Consider the following 17,838-nt stretch of genomic DNA (forward strand, 5'->3'; position numbering starts at 1 on the left):
ATCTCCAACGCCTTTTTGGAATACTCCAAGACGATGAACGGCAGTCTCAAACTCGTTGAAGTGATCTGACCGACCATGAGATCTTTCAATCGAGTTTGACCACGAATGGATAGCAAAGTCTTGGGCATCGCTGTGAGCAGCTGAGAAGATTGGGAACGGATATCCGTCCTCGATGTTGGAGGAGCTCACGGAAGAGCTCATCCTGAGAGATATAGTTATTGTGACATGAGTACCAGCGGCGAACCATTTAAGGCTTTGATGAAAGACAAAGGCGACCAACGGCGAGTTTTCCATGAGGCGTCTTGATTGACATGAGTTCTGTCATGATCTTTTGGCAACGTTCGTTGACACGTTCTATGCTCTTATTGTCAAGTCAAAAGATGGCGTGGAATGCTCAGCCTTCCGTGAACAAGCAAGACCGAGGCAAAAAACGAAGGGGACGGTGGTACTATGACGGTGACGGTGAACAATGGACTTGACTCTCGTAGCAACTTTCTACTCCTCAGAACGAAGACTTTCTCATCCCTCACTATATATAAATCAATTGACCTTGGTCTTCCCCAACTCGTCCGCATCTTCTTTTGCAGTAAGGTTGACAATTGGCTGATAGACTCTTTCAAAATACAATTGCTCTCTGAAAATAATGACCTACCCCTCAATTAGCATTCTGGCTTCTTTGCATAAAAGACTGCCCATTCCCACCAACATCCCTCCGACGCATCCCACTCTTCCCGCATCTCCTCTAAAGCCTGATCAAATTCTCCTTCATCCTTGAATAACCCTGCCATCAAGAATGGTTGTTTTGCAGCTACGAAGAACCCAATAATGTTCTTCTTATGTTCTTCGTAGTGGTCTAATTCTGAATCCGACAAGGAGCTCGAATTCCTTCCGGGACTCAATGGGAGGGGAATTACGCGTTTCTGCACTTCTATGAAGCCAGTTTCCGAAATCAATTGTCCCAGTACGTCCTGAATTTCTGGAACGAGTCCTCTCGCTCTATATAACGAAGCCCATGAATCCACCATTCTCTTCATCTTAGCTCCACTATATGCATTGGGGGTTGGACCAGTCTCCATGAATTGGATCCACCCTCCCGGTTTGAGGACACGAAAAATTTCAGTTAGTGCTTGGATCCATTGGGGTTTGCTTAGAGCACCTGTAAGAAGACGCTGGTTTATGAGTGTGAAGCGGTTAGACCAGGATGGGGGGAGGTCGGTGATGGATTGAGAGGAAAATGTGATGTTGGAGGGGTAGGTTGTAGGCTTGGGGAACAGACGTGTGGAGATGTCGATTCCGGTTAGGGATATTGTAAGAGGAAGCTGATGAGCGAGGTCGAGGAGCCATATACCTGCAAGTTCCATCGTCAAGTAATATATTCAATTCATTCTTATTGTCGACCCACCAGTCCCAGTCGCGCTTTCCAAAATCTCATCTCCAGGTGAGATTGTCAAGGACGGTACAGATATCAACCTTCCACCGAATACGGCTTTGGTCATGAATCGGCTTTGCTCGTTAAGTCTAAGTTTGAAAGCGTAGCGCAAGTTGGGAGAGAAGAAAGTCAGCGCAGTGCGCGGAGAGGGACGTGGGATCTGGGATACCGTTGTCTTTCGGGCTCATCCGAAGGTAGAATATAGGCGGATTCTGTAGTGAAGCTTGAATCGATAACCCCTGTGTCCACACTGGATTGAAGGTTTTGGTCGGCTCTAAGCAAATTGAAGCAGTCAAAATGAGAGATGGCGGGTATGTTAGTAATACATGCATCTGCGGTCATGGAATACTACTTACACTTCTAGCATGGTTGATGCCCAAATGTCTTTATATGTCTGTGTCGCGCGGCGTTGACGAGGTCGTTCGGGTGCTGTTTCTTCGAGGTTGAGACCGGAGTCTTTCTGTTTATAAAGTCTTGAGATGAATGGAATGCGAACACCGCGCAAAATTTGTATTCATTCCCTGTAGAAATGAGCTCCACGATGCTTGAATTTGCCCATTTTTACCTGAAAAATGGCTTGTCTATTACTGCATTCCCCACAGTGTACATATACATATGTCAATCTCCGAACTGGTCTCCGATGGCTTGAGGAGCTGTCTGAGGACCGGCGTACACTTTCTCTAATTGAAATTTTAGGGAATTTTCTTTTTTGGAGAGTCCGACCACCCATCGGTCAGCGCTTCAGCCCTCAGTGTCGGGCTAAAGATGGAGTATGTATCTTGAACTTCACAAGTGAGATTAATGATAGAGGTGAGTTGACAGGAAGAATAGGGAAGAACTCGGTGTACATAATTTAAACTCGAACCCCGATATCGTAGGTCGTCGACTATGTTGGGTAAACTCTGGGTAAACTGTTCAGAACAAGGTTGAGAACTACCACCTCCTCAGATAAGCCAAGTTGATCCGTTGGGATTTGCAAAGAGCGCCCTGTCATATGTAAGATATCGACTATCCGAATCATCCGAATTATAATAGATTATAACTTCGGATATATAGTAAGCAGCGAAGTTGGCGCTGTGTATTTATACATTCTATGTCTCAAAATTTCTGTTGCGAGAACCATGAACGATTGAGTTCTGCGACTTGCAAGCAGCACAAGAGAGAATGAGGGGGAGTAGATACGAGCAGGAGATTGAATGGAAGAGCTAGGTGGGTTAGAATATGAACTGTAGGACTAGGTGACACACGTGCTGGTTTCCCCGGACCGCAGATCGCGATCGCGCCTCTTCTTGCTTCACAGATCTGGACGTCGATACAAACAACCTCAATACTGACCGACCTCTGCCTCACAAACTTCCATCTGATTCGTTCAATCACTACAAATATTGGAATTTGAATGCAGAAGCAGCCAATGCGCAGATCACAAACACTTCGAAACCACACCAGAACATCTGTCTCGGCAGCAGGTAATGCCAGCGCTGCTGATGTGCCATCTATCCAGCTCAAAATGATGTGGTCACTGCTTCAATCCCAATTAACTAATTGGAGAACGTTCAAGCGCTGGAGAAAATACAGGGATTTTGAGTAGCCAGAAGTGACGCAGAGAGAGAGAGCGAACGGTGTATGAGAGCGATGGAGCGGTACGTTCAGCACTACTAAATATTGTCGGTTTTTTAGCTGTCTGATTGAGATAAACCATTGCCACATACAAGTGATTTCTAGTTGCTATATTCTCATCTTCCTTCTCATATTTCCGTTGTCCCTTTACCTGCAAACGATCGAATACTGCTCGGGAAAATTCAAGAATGGATCCTTCATTTCCTGGTCGTTCCGCTGGTTCCTCCTTTCCTCTCAATTCATCTATCAACATCACTGTCAATCACTCTCCTTTCTTTGCCAATTTACCATCCATATTCCGAACTTCCCCCCAAAATGACATTACCGCTTCGCCCAATCAAGGCTCCGAGCTCAATGGCAGCGGTAAGGGATGAATCCCGCAGCGCTCGCCCCCTATATTTTGACAATCAGTCGTTAAAAATGGGAGGGAGACCCGGATCTCGAAGGAGAAGGCCATTTTCAAGATTGTCCTGTTATATCGCGTATCTATCTTATTTTTGTAACAGAAATTACAGACCTCCCGATGGTATTGTCTTTCTGTTTTGTACATCTTCATCAACCGCAAGTAAGTAAGACTAGTACTAAGGCGCGGGGAGCTGCAACGACTACCTAGACTGCCCCTAGACTCTCGCTCGGCTCCGTTCGTCATTTTTGGTAAACGCTGTATGTCCGTGTGGGGTGATGTAGCTATAGGTCATGGGGATGTTGCGATATGATGTTGTAGTGTATACGTTTATATCTACTTGATGATCATAGAATATCGCCTTCATTTTTCGTATGACCGTGCGGTGTGAGGTGGATAGAACACGTGGCATTCTGCGCCCTTGACTTTTTCTGCTTTCGCCTCCTCCGGCCTCCTCCACTGATGATCAATGCACTCCTCGCTCCTGGAATCCCCGCACTCAACTTTTCACGCTCGAAGTATCGAACTGGGTGCAGCTAGACATGACTCCCCTCTTCCCTCTTCTTGCGGGGTATGTGATGTACCAGGGCTCTTTCTCCTTCGCCCATATACATAACATTTTGATTAGCACCAATTAGACTGTCGGCAGATACATAACGGTGGATGGCTCAGAATGTTCCCTCTGAATCCCCGGAAGCCTTGTATATATGGCTATGCTCATGGCAAGGTGACGTCTCCTAGAATTCCGACAACTTTCCTCATCGACTTTACTTACGAACTTACAATTTAGAGCAACCTTTCACACTAGACGCATCTACCTAAGGGCATAAGTGTTTCAAAGTCTGGAAGAGGGAGTCAAAAAGTCAAGTATGAATGGAAATTCAATGTAAGATGTAATTATTATGTAGCTGAGTTCCTTTATCCTTTGTGCTCATGAACGTACAACTATTTCAAATTGGCGCCAATCAGGCATGAGGCGGATGCTTTCAAGCATTAAGGTGGTTGTGGGGTAAATTGGTCGCCCACTTCCTGACTTCCTTCCTCTCCGTCTCCCTCTCTATTCCAAAGTCTCAACTTGCATCTGACTCACTTGCATGGGTAATATCAACCAGACAATTCTCCCACTGCCGCCTTCCTCACTATCCGTCTACTACTACCGGCGCCAACTCGCTGGCCATGCAGCTCGAGCTCTGTCCGAGGTCTCTATTTCCAAGGATGGCGACATTGACACTCAACTTGGAGTCTTCGGCGTCTCCATTTCCCAGCTCGATGATGGGGCGATCGACCATATTGCCTTCGCCACCGACATAGCTGTGTATCTCATCGAGGTTGGTGGAAATGCGCGGGGCGATGGGGCTCTAGACCGTGTTTTTCAAAAATTCTTAGGATCCACTACCACGGTTTTAGCAGGATTTGGTATGCCCCGGATTTCTCTTCGACTTCGCCATAATCTGGGATATCATGTCCGAGGCGTGGACCTTTCTACACTCTTTTCTTCTAGTACTTCCGCGTGGCGTCCATCGAAGGTTGTACAAAAACTTTGCGCGATCGATAATACATTCCGTGTTGACTCTCTTTGGCACGAGAACGACCAAGAAGGCTCCGTAGAGAAGCTGTGTTTGAGGGCGTGGATTTCTGCAAAGTTAGTTTAACGCTACTTGTCTGTGTAGTATGCCCATCTGACCCAGAATTTCTCCTCTAGAGTTGGAAGGTCGGAGGTGGCAAGAGTTCCAATTGAGAATGTACGAAAGGTTGATACACGTCATGTAAGGAAAGATGTACGTATTGGTTGTACACTCGTATGTTGCCCTCATTGAAGTCCATCTACATAGATACTCTCGTGTCTGGGCACTTTGTTACAACAGACCGATGTTTTGGCCCGAGCGGCTCCAAGGGTGACGCATAGCGAACACGAGTCTTACGACTTCAACAAAGACGGGAAAATGAAGTTGCAAAATTCACGCTACAAGACTCGGGTGCGAGTCAGTAAACAGGTATTTCCGCGGCCAATTTGTGACCCACCTAGTAGCAGCTAACGTTTTCTATAGTCATACGTCGAGGTAGTGAGCCGCACTGGCAAGGTCTATCAAGGTGAAGCCGTCCGCGCAAAGGGAAAAACCACAGAAATTGCCTTTCGACAGGGGATCTCGGAAGCCAGTGATATCTCTTCAGTTCATATAGTCGGCTTAGACGAACCTACTCCTGCTGAAAAGGCTCGAGATACACTACTTTTGAGGGTTCTGAAAGATGAAGATAAACTTCTCGATGCTGATTTTGTTCGTTATCTCTGGTTTCGAACACGGGAAGATGAACAAATCCTTCTGTACCCGTCTCCGGATTTCACAGGTTCTACTCATTCGAACGCGTTAAAGCCGTACGTTCGGCACTTGAATGATTCACAGGCGAGGGTGGTAACGGCGATGACTTCAAATGACCCGATAGTAATTGTACACGGTGAGTTACCTATCCCGCCATTTTGTCTTTTATTTTCCGCTCACTTTCCTTCTTTTAGGCCCCCCTGGGACAGGTAAAACAACAACGATATCTTCTGCCGCCGAAGTCTGGTCGAAAATGTACTCCCTCCCCGTTTGGATCATCGGACATTCGAACGTCTCAGTCAAGAATATCGCTGAAAAGTTGTTAAAGCGAGATGTTGACTTCAAATTGATTGTCTCGAAGGAATTCTACGTTGAATGGTGAGTCCATCTGTAGTTTATTCGTCACTTGCCGCCGACCAAACCTGCTTCATGTTCAGGCACGAACACATCTATGAAAAAATAACTGCAAGATTGATCCGCACGGACGAGCTACCAGATAATGTCCTTGGAATGAGTCGTTTAATTGGCAGTTCTACAGTGATCCTTTCGACGCTTGGACTCTTATCGAATGCCGCTCTAGAGAGTAATGGTCTTTTTCGCGTTGTATCTGTCGAAAGGCTCGTTATAGATGAAGCGTCTCAGATCAATGTATTTGAATACATGGTGCGCCGTCAAGTGCTCCCCCAGTATTTGTGTTAATTCAGTATTTCCCACGTGTAGCATATCTTTCACAAATTCAGAAGATCTTTGGTCAAGGTGTGCTTTTTTGGCGATTCGAAGCAATGCGAGTATCTCTTTTCCAATTATACGTCCTCTCTTGTCAAGTCATAGTCTCATTTCTCGTTCATTCAGTACCACCATTTGGTCAGGAGAGGGTAAAAACTCTACAAAGTATCTTCGACATTGAGTACTTGAAACCAACAAGCTACTTTCTTGATGTTCAATGTAAGTCAAAGAACGAACAGCATCAGGAAAAAAAAACTTCTCATTCAACCCTTTCTAGATCGTTTGCCAGTGCCCCTCGGAGAGTTCATTTCAATGAAAGTTTATGAAAATCAGTTGAAGTCATTCCATAGCATTACGCAGTACAGTTGTGTGCGGTTTGTTGATACACCTCGTGGAGTGGAGGAGAGAAGCGGGGTCAGTTGGATTGTGAGCTGCTCGACCAATCCGTTCATTTCCTGGACTTGAGACTGACTGGAAAACGGCAGAATCTGGGCGAAATTTCGGTGATAGTGAATCTGATTAAGAATTATTATCAGAAAAAGGATTTTTGTGTTATTACTCCATATGATGCACAACGGGCTGCTATAGAGAAACAGCTCAAGCAGGAAAATATTCCATGGGAGAAGGTGTTCAATGTAGATAGCTTTCAAGGTGACCAACATCCTTTTTTTATTTACTAGCCATAACGTTTCTGATAATTGCAATCAGGGAACGAGGCTGACTATGTTGTTCTCTCCGTTGTCCGTTCTGCCCACGTTGGATTCTTGCACTCGCCACAGCGAATGAACGTCATGCTAACTCGATGTCGCCGCGGTATGGTCATCGTGTCTAGTCAATCCTTCTTAGAAGGGGTCGCTCGAGACACACTTGTCGGGAAGATTTCCGCATATTGGACTGTACAAGGGGGTAAAAACGTCTGGGTTGACGCTATGGATATAACAAACTCCCGAGTTGACCTTCCTGGCGCTCCAGGATCGAAGGTAGATCCTGCGATTGCGACGGCTAGGAAGTTTATCAACAGTGGATCTTCTCGTTCGGTTGGTTCTGGAGGTTCCGGTCCGACTATCCCCAGAACTTTCGATGTTAGTGCACTATTTCGGAAGAGGATTATCTCCCCCAGCCCTGGCACTCCAGTTCCTGTCACACGATTACCTCTGCCTATAGCTCCCAAGTTCGCAACCATCAACACTGTTATTGAAGCTCCGCCTTCCAGGAAAGATGACCGACATTTCCCAACACTCTCTAGCACAGGCCTCATACATAACCGCTACTCTTTACTCTCCTCTGGCAGAAAGCAAGCTCCAAAACGCAATGTGTGGGTAGATGCTGTATATAAAAATAGCTCCGTGGTGTCTCCCCTCCAACATACCTGTCAATCTCCACGACTAGCTGCAAAGAATTCGGTTTTACCTCAGTCGTTCATGAAGGATTATTCTTCACCTGATCAGCACTTTGTACACCAATCCAATCCGTTGTATATAGAATGGGCACCCTGGCACTCTAATGACTATGGAGTCTCGTTCCAACCATCTCCTGAAGATGGAGGTGACTGCTGGACGATAGTCAAAAGGCGAAAGAACCGAATTCTTTCTTGATTCAAAATGTTGATGGGGTTGCAATATAGGCAGATTGGAAGAGTTCCTATTTTTGCTCATTGTATAGAGTAAATGAGTGTCCTTCAATGTAAGTACAGTACAGTACTAGCTAGTACTAGCTCGGATCTATGTCGGAGCAATCGTAACCGCCCGGACTCTAAGTAATGGACCTAAGGCCCCAAGCTCTCCCAAACTGTTGTTGGGCCCGGCACAGATGAATCTATTAAACATGAGCGTGTCGGCGTGAGGTCGGAGCAGTACATTTCTTATAAAGAGGGTTCTATTTTTCTGCAACTTTTTCAACTGTTCCTTCACCTCTCAACAATGTCATCTGCACCCCCTGTGATCAAAAACCTTCCTGTGACCAATCGACATGAGTGAGTACGGCCAGTACGCAGCAGTACACTTGTGAAGACAAAAATCTGACAACATCTTGTGCAGTGTCTACGATGCGATCTCTCCAGAGCCCTACTTCTCTGGTTCGTTCAGCTCGACCTTCCGCAACAAAGTCATTCTTGTTGCCGGCGGCTCCAAAGGAATAGGCTATTCCATCGCCTCCTTCTACGCTCGGGCAGGAGCTACAGTCATTATTGTGTCCAGGTATCGAAATACACTGGATGAAGCTAAGGCTCGCATCCTTACCGAAACTGGATCATCGAGAACATCAGCGGAGGTGCTTGCACTGGCAGCTGATGTTTCAGACCCTAAAGACATAGAACAAGTCGTAGCGAAGGTCATTGAGAAGTACGGTCACCTTGATGTGGCTGTCGCGAATGCGGCTATTGGCGGGTCTTGGGACAAACGTAAGTTTCACATCAAACAAAAATCAGAATTTTGCGTTCTGAGATTTCTTTTGTTGATTAGGTTTCACGGAGGGAGATCCCTATAATGACTGGTGGAAAATAATGGAAGTAAACGTACGAGGACCTTACAACGTCGCACAGTTAGTGTTTAATGGATGATTCATGTGTATAATTGATGTAATTTGTTGCTCTGCTACTCTCAGCTATGCCCTCCCGCAGCTCGAGAAGACTGGAGGATCATTTGTCGCCGTCTCATCATTGGCATGCCAGGCGAGCTTACCATTTGCAAGCGCCTACTCGGTTTCCAAGTCGGCGTTGAATAGGCTTGTTGAATACACTGCTATGGGTAAGCATCTTGTCCTACAATCTGCCCCAATTGGCACCTCAGAGAGATAGCCATTAATCCTGGGTTATGCAGAGTATCCTTCAGTCAGGAGCTTCACTATTCATCCTGGCAGGATCCTTACCCAAGCTCCAACACTGAGGGCAGGACCCGCTCCAAAATGGGAGCCAACTGCAAGTGATACTCTGCAGCTACCAGCTGCAATAATCCTGAAATTGACAGATGGAAGTGGGAGGTTCGACTTTCTTTCAGGAAGGTGAAAATCCTGTTCCCAATGGTTCAAGATTCAATCTTCTGATATAATGGTATCCTCTAGATTTCTATCGGCGAATTGGGATTTGGAAGAAGTAGAGCGGGACTGGAAGAAGGATATTGTTGAGAAAGACATGCTTGTTACACGATTTGTAGTATGATTAACCGTATTTGTACATAAGTATATGTATTGTTCAAGACGGCCCCAAGCAACAGTCAGTAGAAGCTCGTGTATGATCAAGAGGTTGAGGAGGCATTCAAATATGATATATGCATGTTATATTTTTTATGAATCGGTACTTTCACATTGGCGTCATCTTGCTATCATCTCTTGCTATTCTCTACTGCTATTCCCGCCAAAAGATAACCAGCAATAGCCACGTTATTGTCATGGCTCAAATAAACATACAGCTGCTCTAAGCTATATGATTACTGTTCCCCTTCCCCATTTACCTGTCCCCATTTATTTTTCCTTTTGCCCCATCCAACTTCTGTTTTGTTTTCCTCACCTCCTTTACTTTCTCATTGAAGCAATCTATATACCGCAACCACAAATAATCTGGTTAAGTGAGAAGTCCTGGATATTCATCAACCAAGATCTTCCACAATTTACTCATAAACTCGCTATCATCTTCATCAGGAAACAAATGGATGTCTCACACATATCTCCGCATTTGGGTCCAAGTGATAGATTTCCTGGGAGGAAGACGTGTATGTTGAGAATGGATCTGAAAAAAAACAAAGTCTTGGAGGGTTCCGGGACCTCGTTCTTCGTATCTAATTAGAATGGTAAGGCGGGTCGCGATGGTCGTGTTGCTCAATTTGATACCTTCCTTGTGGTCAATGACAAACCCCCACGTATTTGGAGGTTCACAGTAGATCTCGAAACACTTCAAGTCGACATCTGTAGTATATGATTGTGTATACTGATGTTGGAACACTGATGATGAAAAAGCTTACACACTGGGGGATCTTGGCCAATTTTGTTATTTGGTTCAGCATTAGGGTCTATTTCAGAGACTTTGGATGACAATCAAAAAGAAATATGGAACATGACCGTAACAAATGCCAGTGAGATGGTGAACTTCAAAACTAGAACGTGATAATCCATTTCAATTCCGTTTTTTGAATAAATTGTGTGGACGGTGAGCGAGTAAAGCCAGACAAGTCAAGCAAGTAGAAGTGTGAAAAGGACATTGGTCCAGAACCTGTGGTGCACGGACCCTCTCTCGAGCTTTAGAGATTTTGCCGCAAGACAATTAATTCTGAATGTTCTCTTCACTATACATCGACATTACATTAGCTTCATATGATGTTTATTGTCTGAAAATTCTCTGAAAAGGCTTATAAGTTGCGCTATACCTTGCCAAACCACACCTCTGCACTTTCTTTCCCTGTTCCCATTGGTGCCTTTGCCTTCTTCCCCTTTCCCCAAAAACCACCTTTGAAAGCAAGTCCTCCTCGAGCAGATTTTGTTTCATGCACCCACTCTACCTCGAACCTATTGTCAAACCCAATAATGATATCTTTGCCGACATTCTCATTATTCTGGTGATATCCCTCCTTCTCTCTCACTACCCAATTGCTCCATATGATCGAGCCATTGAAAAGGTTCCCGCAGAAATGGCGGAGCATGATGTGTGTAACAAAGAATCCATTGTAAGGTATGATGAGTGTGGGTATAGCCAGTGTATCCTCTAGAGTGGAGTTGTGACTAAGAGGTGATTTGATGATTTCTTGAGTGACTTCATCTGTGACTATGCGGGTGCATTCTGAGTGAGGACTTCTATAAGATTGGTTTGAACCAGGTTCAATATAGCATGGCTGTAAAAGTCCGTAAGTGGGATGCATGAATGAAGCACCCTCCATGGAAGCAATTGGGGCTGTAGGAAGATGGGGTGCTTCAGGCCTTGGAAGAGCCATTTTGACAATCTCTGCATTGAATTTTTGTCTTTGTGCTTGCAGCCTGGATTATATATGAGCTCAGAGCATGAAACCCAGTAATCCATTCATTGGACTAACCTTATTTTCCAATCTAAAGGATCGAGACCAAGGATTTCATCGGCAATGCGCCTGATCACAATTTGGTGAATTTCAGTCCCGAAATCTTCATCATTTGAGAGTACGACAATGCCGAGGTTGTCATTTGGGAAACGAGTGACCTAAGAAAGCAATCAGGCCTCTTATTATGTCAACAGGTCTGCATAAATATTATAGATTTACCTGTGTTTTGAATCCTGGATTGGAACCTCCATGTTCAATAAGGTCATGTCCACGGTAGGTGTATCTTTCCTGCCCAGCGCCATACATTGATGCACTCTGAAAGAAAAAAAAATAAGGACATTGCAAGATAGATAATAGCATGACTTACCAGCTCAGGATATGAAGGAGTACCGTCTATCACAGCCACGCCCTCTGCGATGTGCTGTATCAATTTCTCAGGTACAACAGTCACATTTGTAAATGGGTGTTTCCCATTCCCCAATAGCATAGCAACCCACACAGACAAATCCCTGGCACTGGTTATAACCCCTCCAGCTCCAGCCCAGATCTTCTCATTCCCTGGGCGAGAAAAGTACGGTACCACTGGAGTCAGTATGCCGCTCACACCGGTGATCTCGTCCCGCATTGAACGCATGTATCCGTGGGCCATGTGCTCACTAGATTCTTCGGCGATGGCCACAGAATAGGTCGAGGCTGACATATTGAGTGGGTTGAATAGGTGGTCGGCGACGTAGGATTCGAATGGTTGATCGAGTAGAAGTTCGGGGAGGTAGGAAAGTGTTTCGTACATTAGGTTGTTGTACTGCCATGTCTCACGAGCCTCTGCAGATGGGCGTAGGTAGCGAAGGTTTGATATCTTAAAGGATAAATCAACAAAGCTTTGATCAGAATGTTAAATGTAATATTACCATCTCCGCAACACCGCCTTGTAATGGGCGACCAGACAGGTCATGTCGGGGCATTCCTGTGCGATGTGAGAGCATATCTTGTATATTCACAATCCGTTCCATGTCTTCATCCATCAGACCCCATTGCGGAATCACATCTATGGCTCGGCTACTCCAGGAAAGCTCCCTCCCCGTCTGATCAGCAAGAGTTTGGTTCTCAATGAGCAACCCGACTGAGAGCGATAAGAACAGTTTGCTATTTGATGCAATAGCGAACAATGAGTCAGGAGTAACTGGGGAACCATCTGCCTTGGCAGTTCCATAAGAGCCGAATTCCATGAGCCATCCAGTGGAAGATGTTTCATTACGACGAACTAAGGCGAGAGAGAGTCCAGGAGAATTGTATTCTTCGAGTATACCTTCAATAAAGTTGTTGATCTCGGGAGTTATAAAAACATTGTGGGTGTCATCCTGGTGGGAGGGTGTTGAGAAGGATATTTGAGCTGCGAGGGAACATCCCGCAAAGCATAGCACTGAGAGAGAAAGGATGACAATCATGGTGATATGTAGGTGACTGGTTGGTAAGTGAAAGAAAATTGTATTGATGGAAATTGGAATATATCTTCCCAGGCTAGTCAATGGAATTCTGGTGGAATTCATGGCCACGTTGTTCAAGTAGTGTGGTCAGAAGTAAGATAGAGGAGTGAAGGAAATTGGGTAAAGGGGAGTGAGAAGCAGAGAGTAAAATAATCTATCTTCTGACATGTAAGATGAAGCACTATTCATGAGCAATGTGAATTTGAAAACAATATGACTGATACTGTCAGATATGTCAAATAATGTTCTTGAGCTTTCGAACACATCCAATTTCAACGTAATTATTGAGTAATATCGGTCTTTAGACTATATCCCCAGCAAAGTTATATTCTTGAACTTGTCAAAAATCTTTAACATATCCAATTTCTGGGTAATCATCCAGCAACATCCCGTGTCTTCGGATTCCGGAACATGCTCCCAACAATTTTATCCAGCTTGATGCACAAAATTTGAAGGGTTCATATGTCCATTTGTCTGATGAAACAGATGTACAGACTTCTCCCCTTATGACATGGTTTGTTGTAGTGTTAGCTTATGGCTGGGGTTGTTCTAGGAGTCACCAGAATATTTACAATAGACACTAGCAGGTTTCCGGCATTGCCAACTTGAGTGTGACAGTGAGATAGTCAAAACTACTTATAGCCACTGTTAAATTGTACAAACTGATATAAATTTCTTGGATGGTACTCTTTTTGAATTTTCTATTGTAGCTTACAGTAATTGTGAAAGTTCATGATCTGTAATTGCCCATCACACTGAACTTAAACTTGATTTTTTTCAGTGATATGTTTTGCATAGGCTTAGAAACTTTCCCACTACATGCTTAAATACTCAAAGCATGCACTACTATCCAACTTTGGTGACTTGAATGTCATCACAGCAATCATAATGTAAATGCATATATTATAATAATGACCAAAAGAGTGAAGCTGACATCTGTAAAACCTGGATTTTCGGCTAATAGCTGGGAAAGCACTCCCAGCGGTTGATCAATACTGCTGGGAGTGCTTTCAGTGCTGGACAGCGCTCTCCAGCCAGTATCCTTGCTCTGGCAAACATCCATGTTTTGCAGATGTGTATTGATTGTCTGTGGACCCATGGCCCTAGAGTATCTCCTAGCACTTATTGTTGTCTTTTGTGTTCAGGTGTTTTTTGCATTTACTGTGATCCATCTCTGTATTTCTGTTCAAGGTTTCAGATTTTGTGGGGCCAGTGTGGGTTCCACAGATGTCCATCAAACTCTGTCATGTCAGATGCCAGTTTCTAATATAAATTGCCTCAATCACTTGTGGGTTGTTTCCTTTAGACCACAACATGGATGCTGCCAATTATGCCAACCCACTTACTGAGCTTGCTACTATTCTGTACTCAGGGATAGAAACTCTTCTATCCGAGTACAATCATCAAGGAGTTGCTTTCCCTTTGCTGAGCCAGCCATTCACACCTAGCCCACTTGACACTAACTCTGTTGTGAATGAATCCACTTGCCTGATTATTGCAGCAGCACACCAAATCATTGCTACTGTACGGGCACCAGCTGAAAGCATACAAGAGCATGCTACTGGAGCATACACTGCTACTGCACTCAATCTCTGTGTGGACGTTCATGTTGCTGATATTTTGCAGGGTGCAGGAGCACAGGCAAGTGATATTTGGGCATTATTCTATGAATGTGTTGAACTATTTCCACCTTATAGGGTATACACACCAAAGAGCTTGGAACAAAAACCAATATTGCTACCGAGCACTTGTGTAAAATCTCTCATGAGTCATCATATTCCAAAATTCCCTACTAACTTAGATTCCACAGCACGTATTCTCCGCTATCTATCAACTCGTCATATCTTTCAGGAGATTGAGCCGGATGTCTTTGCAAACAATCGAATTTCGTCTCTTCTCATTAAATCCCGTTCTTTAAACGAAATAGAGGCAAAGTTAGATCATTCTCCATTTCTAATATCTGACACACACTTACTAATGCATGTCTCCCATCAAGTCCTGACATTGAGTTCGAAGGGGCAACACTTGCTGGATTTGTCGGGCATGCGTATGTCTGAATTCCTCTTTAACTTTCGGTCTTCCTATGGTTACTTTGCACATGCAACTTTCAGGACAGACGAATGCCTGAAAGCTTCCGTTTCAATTGTCCCATGGCTCAAGGACAAGTCAACCCAATTTCCTTCTCCATTCAACATGTCTATCGGCAGCTCCATCAGTCTTTTCGAATGGTTTGTGGCTCCCGAGAACACCCGTCGTCTGCGCCGGGCAACTGCAGCTATGACTGGCGGTGGCGAGCGTTTTCCGGCTACTATTTTCACAAATGGTAAGCATTGAATGTCTGTTGTAACAATAACCCATTGTCTGACAATATTAGGATTCAACTGGAAGTCTCTGAAAGAGGATGCAGTTGTGGTGGATGTTGGTGGAAGTGTTGGCTCCGTAACCTACACCATCTTGCAGCAAAACAAACATCTACGTTATGTCATACAGGACTTGGAATCCATCATCAATAAAGAAGCCAAACAGGTTTGTCTAAATCCCCATCATGGCTCTAATCAACATCATAAAACAACAAACTTGTCTTGGTTAGTACTGGGAAGAAAAAATGCCTCAAGCACTCACAGATGGACAAGTAACTCTGCAAGGTAATGGTTTCGGTCTAGCATGATTCTAGTCCTTCAATATTCCACCACATCATACTTACCTTCTCTTTTCCAAGTCACAAACTTCTTTGAGTCCCAGCCAGTGCAGAACGCTGCCATATACTTTCTGCGTCTCATTCTGCATGACTGGCCTGATGAGAAATGTCTTACTATCCTCAAAATTCTTCGCAGAGCTGCTGGACCTTCATCCAAGTTAATTGTGTTTGAGCAAATTATGGCTTACCCTTGCAAATATAGTGGTCCCTTTGCAGATGTGTCCAACCCCATCAAAGCGCCGGCCCCACTTTTGGCAAATCTTGGTATGGGTGCAGGTGGTTTCATCACTATGATTGATATGCAGGTCAGGGTTCACTTGACTGATTTTAGCGGTGCTTGCTTACACCAGATTTTCAACCTATGTAGATGCTCACTTTGTTCAATGGAAAAGAGAGAACTGTAACTGAGTTCATCAACCTTGGAAGTTTAACAGGATGGGAGTTGGAGGATGTGAAGCCAGGATTAATGAATGCAATGGTGTTCTCTGCAGTTTGAGATGTATTGGATATGGACTTTGCTCATGATGTCTACATGGCTTGTTTCTCAATGTCGTGGAAGATATTGTCAACACAAAGGGTGGGTGATATTATGAGAGAGTCAGGATTTGTACCATAAATTCATTGCTTTTGTAAACTGTGACACAGTTAAATGAGCAAAGGACACAAATAATTTACACATGTTCATTCAGATGTAGGTTCATGGAATCAATCAATGTCATTGGATCTCTAGAGACAATGTATGGTTCTATAGATTATCATTTTCTGTAGGGTGCTTAATTGCAGAATGTAATGGCAAGGTTGACCTATTATTTAGGATAGGTCAGTGACTAGATCAAAAGGAAGAATCATTGAGAATGGTTTACATTCTCAGCTAGGCAGACTATTCCAACTCCACCCTCAGTACTTGAATGAAAAGCAGAAGGACAGTCAGCATCGGTGCCTGGAAAAATAGTCCATATGTCAGCTCAGAAATGAAATGAATCCAACAGTTTGATGCACAATTTGCTCCATGTCCATCACAGCCATTGTAATACCTACCAAAGTATTCACAATTAATTCGGATCCAAATACTAAGATATGACAAGACATGGCTCACCAAAATCCACTAGGGACTGAGAAGGAGTGGCTATATGTAACATCATTTCAAAGGTCAACCTTGATTAGCAAAGTTCTACTTGGGACATACGGAGGAATCAAATTGATATCAGTACTTGAGCCGGTTCCGGGTGAAGCGGGGTTGACAAGAGTTGTCTCGATCAGTGTGCACCCTTCCCCTTTGGCACCACAACCTGCATTAATCATGGTTACTACCAATAACTAGAACAGCGCCTTGAATGAAGTGCTGACCGACATCAAGATAGCTGAGGACATATACTATTAAGTACACAGATAAAGATTTCAAGAAACAAAGCTCACGCAATGGCAGCTATCAGAGAACCTTGGAAAATGGTATCATTGGTGACAAATCGGTGTATCATAAACAATTGATGTGTACTCACCGTTGGAGGTGTAGGCTGGTCCAGTCGACAATATTTCTCCGTTGTATGTCTTCAGTGTAGGCTGAATAGGTGGGTGAATACAGAAAACAATGCAACTAGTCTCCTGAACTAAAAATAAAAACTCACTACACCCGTACTGCACCTAAGAAAGGGGGTAAGCAACTACAGGTCATGACAATGGAATGGAGAATAGCTCACAAATTCTGAAAGGTAACAGTATGGGTCTCCGACTGCCCCTCGACAACAAAAGCAGTAGCAGCAACAAAGGCAGTGAGCTTCAAAAAGTAGGTCAGGCTAATCATCATGAAGAAGTGCTGAGTAGCAGGGGAGGCAAGCAAACTAAAAGCGTGAGCCTGCTTAGCTACCTGGGGAATCGAGATTAGTTTTTTATACCAGTTTAGGTATCGGGGAACAGACAACAGACCGGTTGGAGGTCAAGCACAATATGCAAGTACTATCGAAAGTCATTGAGTGTGATCCAAAATTGAATGAAGGACAGAATAGGATCAGTTGCTTCTAGCTCTGCGTATGGTGGGATCATCGGCTTTAAATTGTCATTTATGATTTCGGGGTCGGATAGTATGACTGCGGGTAAGTAGAAAGAAGGGATCCGAGACTGGTGGATATCGATATATTACATTCATTGTCGCTGCGTATGAAATCCCGG

The 17,838-nt window shown here is 44.3% G+C and overlaps 7 protein-coding genes across 7 annotated transcripts; 4 read left to right on the top strand and 3 right to left on the bottom strand.

Moving 5' to 3' along the window:
- Positions 1 to 659: 659 nt before the first annotated feature.
- On the bottom strand, positions 660 to 1,496 carry C8R40DRAFT_1178366 (S-adenosyl-L-methionine-dependent methyltransferase; the record flags this gene model as incomplete). Its single annotated transcript, XM_046232860.1, has 2 exons — positions 660 to 1,348; positions 1,403 to 1,496. 2 exons carry the CDS (start codon positions 1,494 to 1,496, stop codon positions 660 to 662), a joined length of 783 nt encoding a protein of 260 aa, XP_046079084.1.
- A 2,731-nt stretch (positions 1,497 to 4,227) lies between these two features.
- C8R40DRAFT_1225163 (P-loop containing nucleoside triphosphate hydrolase protein) lies at positions 4,228 to 7,143 on the top strand. The gene is made up of 10 exons (XM_046233305.1): positions 4,228 to 5,091; positions 5,152 to 5,227; positions 5,282 to 5,443; positions 5,498 to 5,903; positions 5,962 to 6,145; positions 6,205 to 6,430; positions 6,488 to 6,555; positions 6,620 to 6,712; positions 6,771 to 6,919; positions 6,979 to 7,143. Exons 1-8 carry the CDS (start codon positions 4,544 to 4,546, stop codon positions 6,672 to 6,674), a joined length of 1,725 nt encoding a protein of 574 aa, XP_046079085.1. The 5' UTR covers positions 4,228 to 4,543; the 3' UTR covers positions 6,675 to 6,712; positions 6,771 to 6,919; positions 6,979 to 7,143.
- On the top strand, positions 7,033 to 7,386 carry C8R40DRAFT_997233 (AAA domain-containing protein; the record flags this gene model as incomplete). Its single annotated transcript, XM_046236786.1, has 2 exons — positions 7,033 to 7,144; positions 7,202 to 7,386. Coding segments are annotated over 2 exons (297 nt in total), but the record flags the coding sequence as incomplete, so codon positions are not given.
- Positions 7,387 to 8,397: 1,011 nt separating this feature from the next.
- On the top strand, positions 8,398 to 9,691 carry C8R40DRAFT_1269408 (NAD-P-binding protein). Its single transcript, XM_046234020.1, has 6 exons — positions 8,398 to 8,465; positions 8,530 to 8,891; positions 8,953 to 9,031; positions 9,095 to 9,237; positions 9,310 to 9,490; positions 9,551 to 9,691. The coding sequence occupies exons 1-6, from the start codon at positions 8,413 to 8,415 to the stop codon at positions 9,645 to 9,647; spliced, it is 915 nt and encodes a 304-aa protein (XP_046079087.1). The 5' UTR covers positions 8,398 to 8,412; the 3' UTR covers positions 9,648 to 9,691.
- A 1,151-nt stretch (positions 9,692 to 10,842) lies between these two features.
- On the bottom strand, positions 10,843 to 12,935 carry C8R40DRAFT_1075185 (beta-lactamase/transpeptidase-like protein; the record flags this gene model as incomplete). Its single annotated transcript, XM_046226820.1, has 5 exons — positions 10,843 to 11,452; positions 11,509 to 11,648; positions 11,710 to 11,805; positions 11,858 to 12,346; positions 12,399 to 12,935. The coding sequence occupies 5 exons, from the start codon at positions 12,933 to 12,935 to the stop codon at positions 10,843 to 10,845; spliced, it is 1,872 nt and encodes a 623-aa protein (XP_046079088.1).
- A 1,353-nt stretch (positions 12,936 to 14,288) lies between these two features.
- C8R40DRAFT_1261133 (S-adenosyl-L-methionine-dependent methyltransferase) lies at positions 14,289 to 16,227 on the top strand (the record flags this gene model as incomplete). Its single annotated transcript, XM_046233823.1, has 8 exons — positions 14,289 to 14,646; positions 14,776 to 14,908; positions 14,971 to 15,021; positions 15,086 to 15,297; positions 15,349 to 15,500; positions 15,565 to 15,619; positions 15,694 to 15,977; positions 16,040 to 16,227. The coding sequence occupies 8 exons, from the start codon at positions 14,289 to 14,291 to the stop codon at positions 16,166 to 16,168; spliced, it is 1,374 nt and encodes a 457-aa protein (XP_046079089.1). The 3' UTR covers positions 16,169 to 16,227.
- Positions 16,228 to 16,362: 135 nt separating this feature from the next.
- Positions 16,363 to 17,802, bottom strand: C8R40DRAFT_887338 (uncharacterized protein). Its single transcript, XM_046236574.1, has 11 exons — positions 17,596 to 17,802; positions 17,370 to 17,536; positions 17,298 to 17,313; positions 17,172 to 17,232; positions 17,089 to 17,110; positions 17,020 to 17,033; positions 16,859 to 16,961; positions 16,769 to 16,798; positions 16,672 to 16,706; positions 16,536 to 16,612; positions 16,363 to 16,475 (listed from the first exon to the last, which is right to left on the bottom strand). The coding sequence occupies exons 2-11, from the start codon at positions 17,474 to 17,476 to the stop codon at positions 16,446 to 16,448; spliced, it is 495 nt and encodes a 164-aa protein (XP_046079090.1). The 5' UTR covers positions 17,477 to 17,536; positions 17,596 to 17,802; the 3' UTR covers positions 16,363 to 16,445.
- Positions 17,803 to 17,838: the final 36 nt, after the last annotated feature.

Source organism: Lentinula edodes, assembly GCF_021015755.1.
Source record: "Lentinula edodes strain Le(Bin) 0899 ss11 chromosome Unknown C8R40scaffold_80, whole genome shotgun sequence".
Classification (NCBI taxonomy): domain Eukaryota; kingdom Fungi; phylum Basidiomycota; class Agaricomycetes; order Agaricales; family Omphalotaceae; genus Lentinula; species Lentinula edodes.

Excerpts from the sequence above, each read along its gene's own strand:
- C8R40DRAFT_1225163 (XM_046233305.1), top strand. The coding sequence starts at position 4,544 with ATGGGTAATATCAACCAGACAATTCTCCCACTGCCGCCTTCCTCACTA. Across the intron at positions 5,092-5,151 it reads AGGGCGTGGATTTCTGCAAA|AGTTGGAAGGTCGGAGGTGG; the intron begins GTTAGTTTAACG and ends TTTCTCCTCTAG. Across the intron at positions 6,146-6,204 it reads AAGGAATTCTACGTTGAATG|GCACGAACACATCTATGAAA; the intron begins GTGAGTCCATCT and ends CTTCATGTTCAG.
- C8R40DRAFT_1269408 (XM_046234020.1), top strand. The coding sequence starts at position 8,413 with ATGTCATCTGCACCCCCTGTGATCAAAAACCTTCCTGTGACCAATCGA. Across the intron at positions 8,892-8,952 it reads TGGCGGGTCTTGGGACAAAC|GTTTCACGGAGGGAGATCCC; the intron begins GTAAGTTTCACA and ends TTTGTTGATTAG. Across the intron at positions 9,032-9,094 it reads GGACCTTACAACGTCGCACA|CTATGCCCTCCCGCAGCTCG; the intron begins GTTAGTGTTTAA and ends TGCTACTCTCAG.
- C8R40DRAFT_887338 (XM_046236574.1), bottom strand. The coding sequence starts at position 17,476 with ATGATGATTAGCCTGACCTACTTTTTGAAGCTCACTGCCTTTGTTGCT. Across the intron at positions 17,111-17,171 it reads ACCAGCCTACACCTCCAACG|GTTCTCTGATAGCTGCCATT; the intron begins GTGAGTACACAT and ends CCATTTTCCAAG. Across the intron at positions 16,476-16,535 it reads TAGTCTGCCTAGCTGAGAAT|GTCAACCTTGCCATTACATT; the intron begins GTAAACCATTCT and ends CCTAAATAATAG.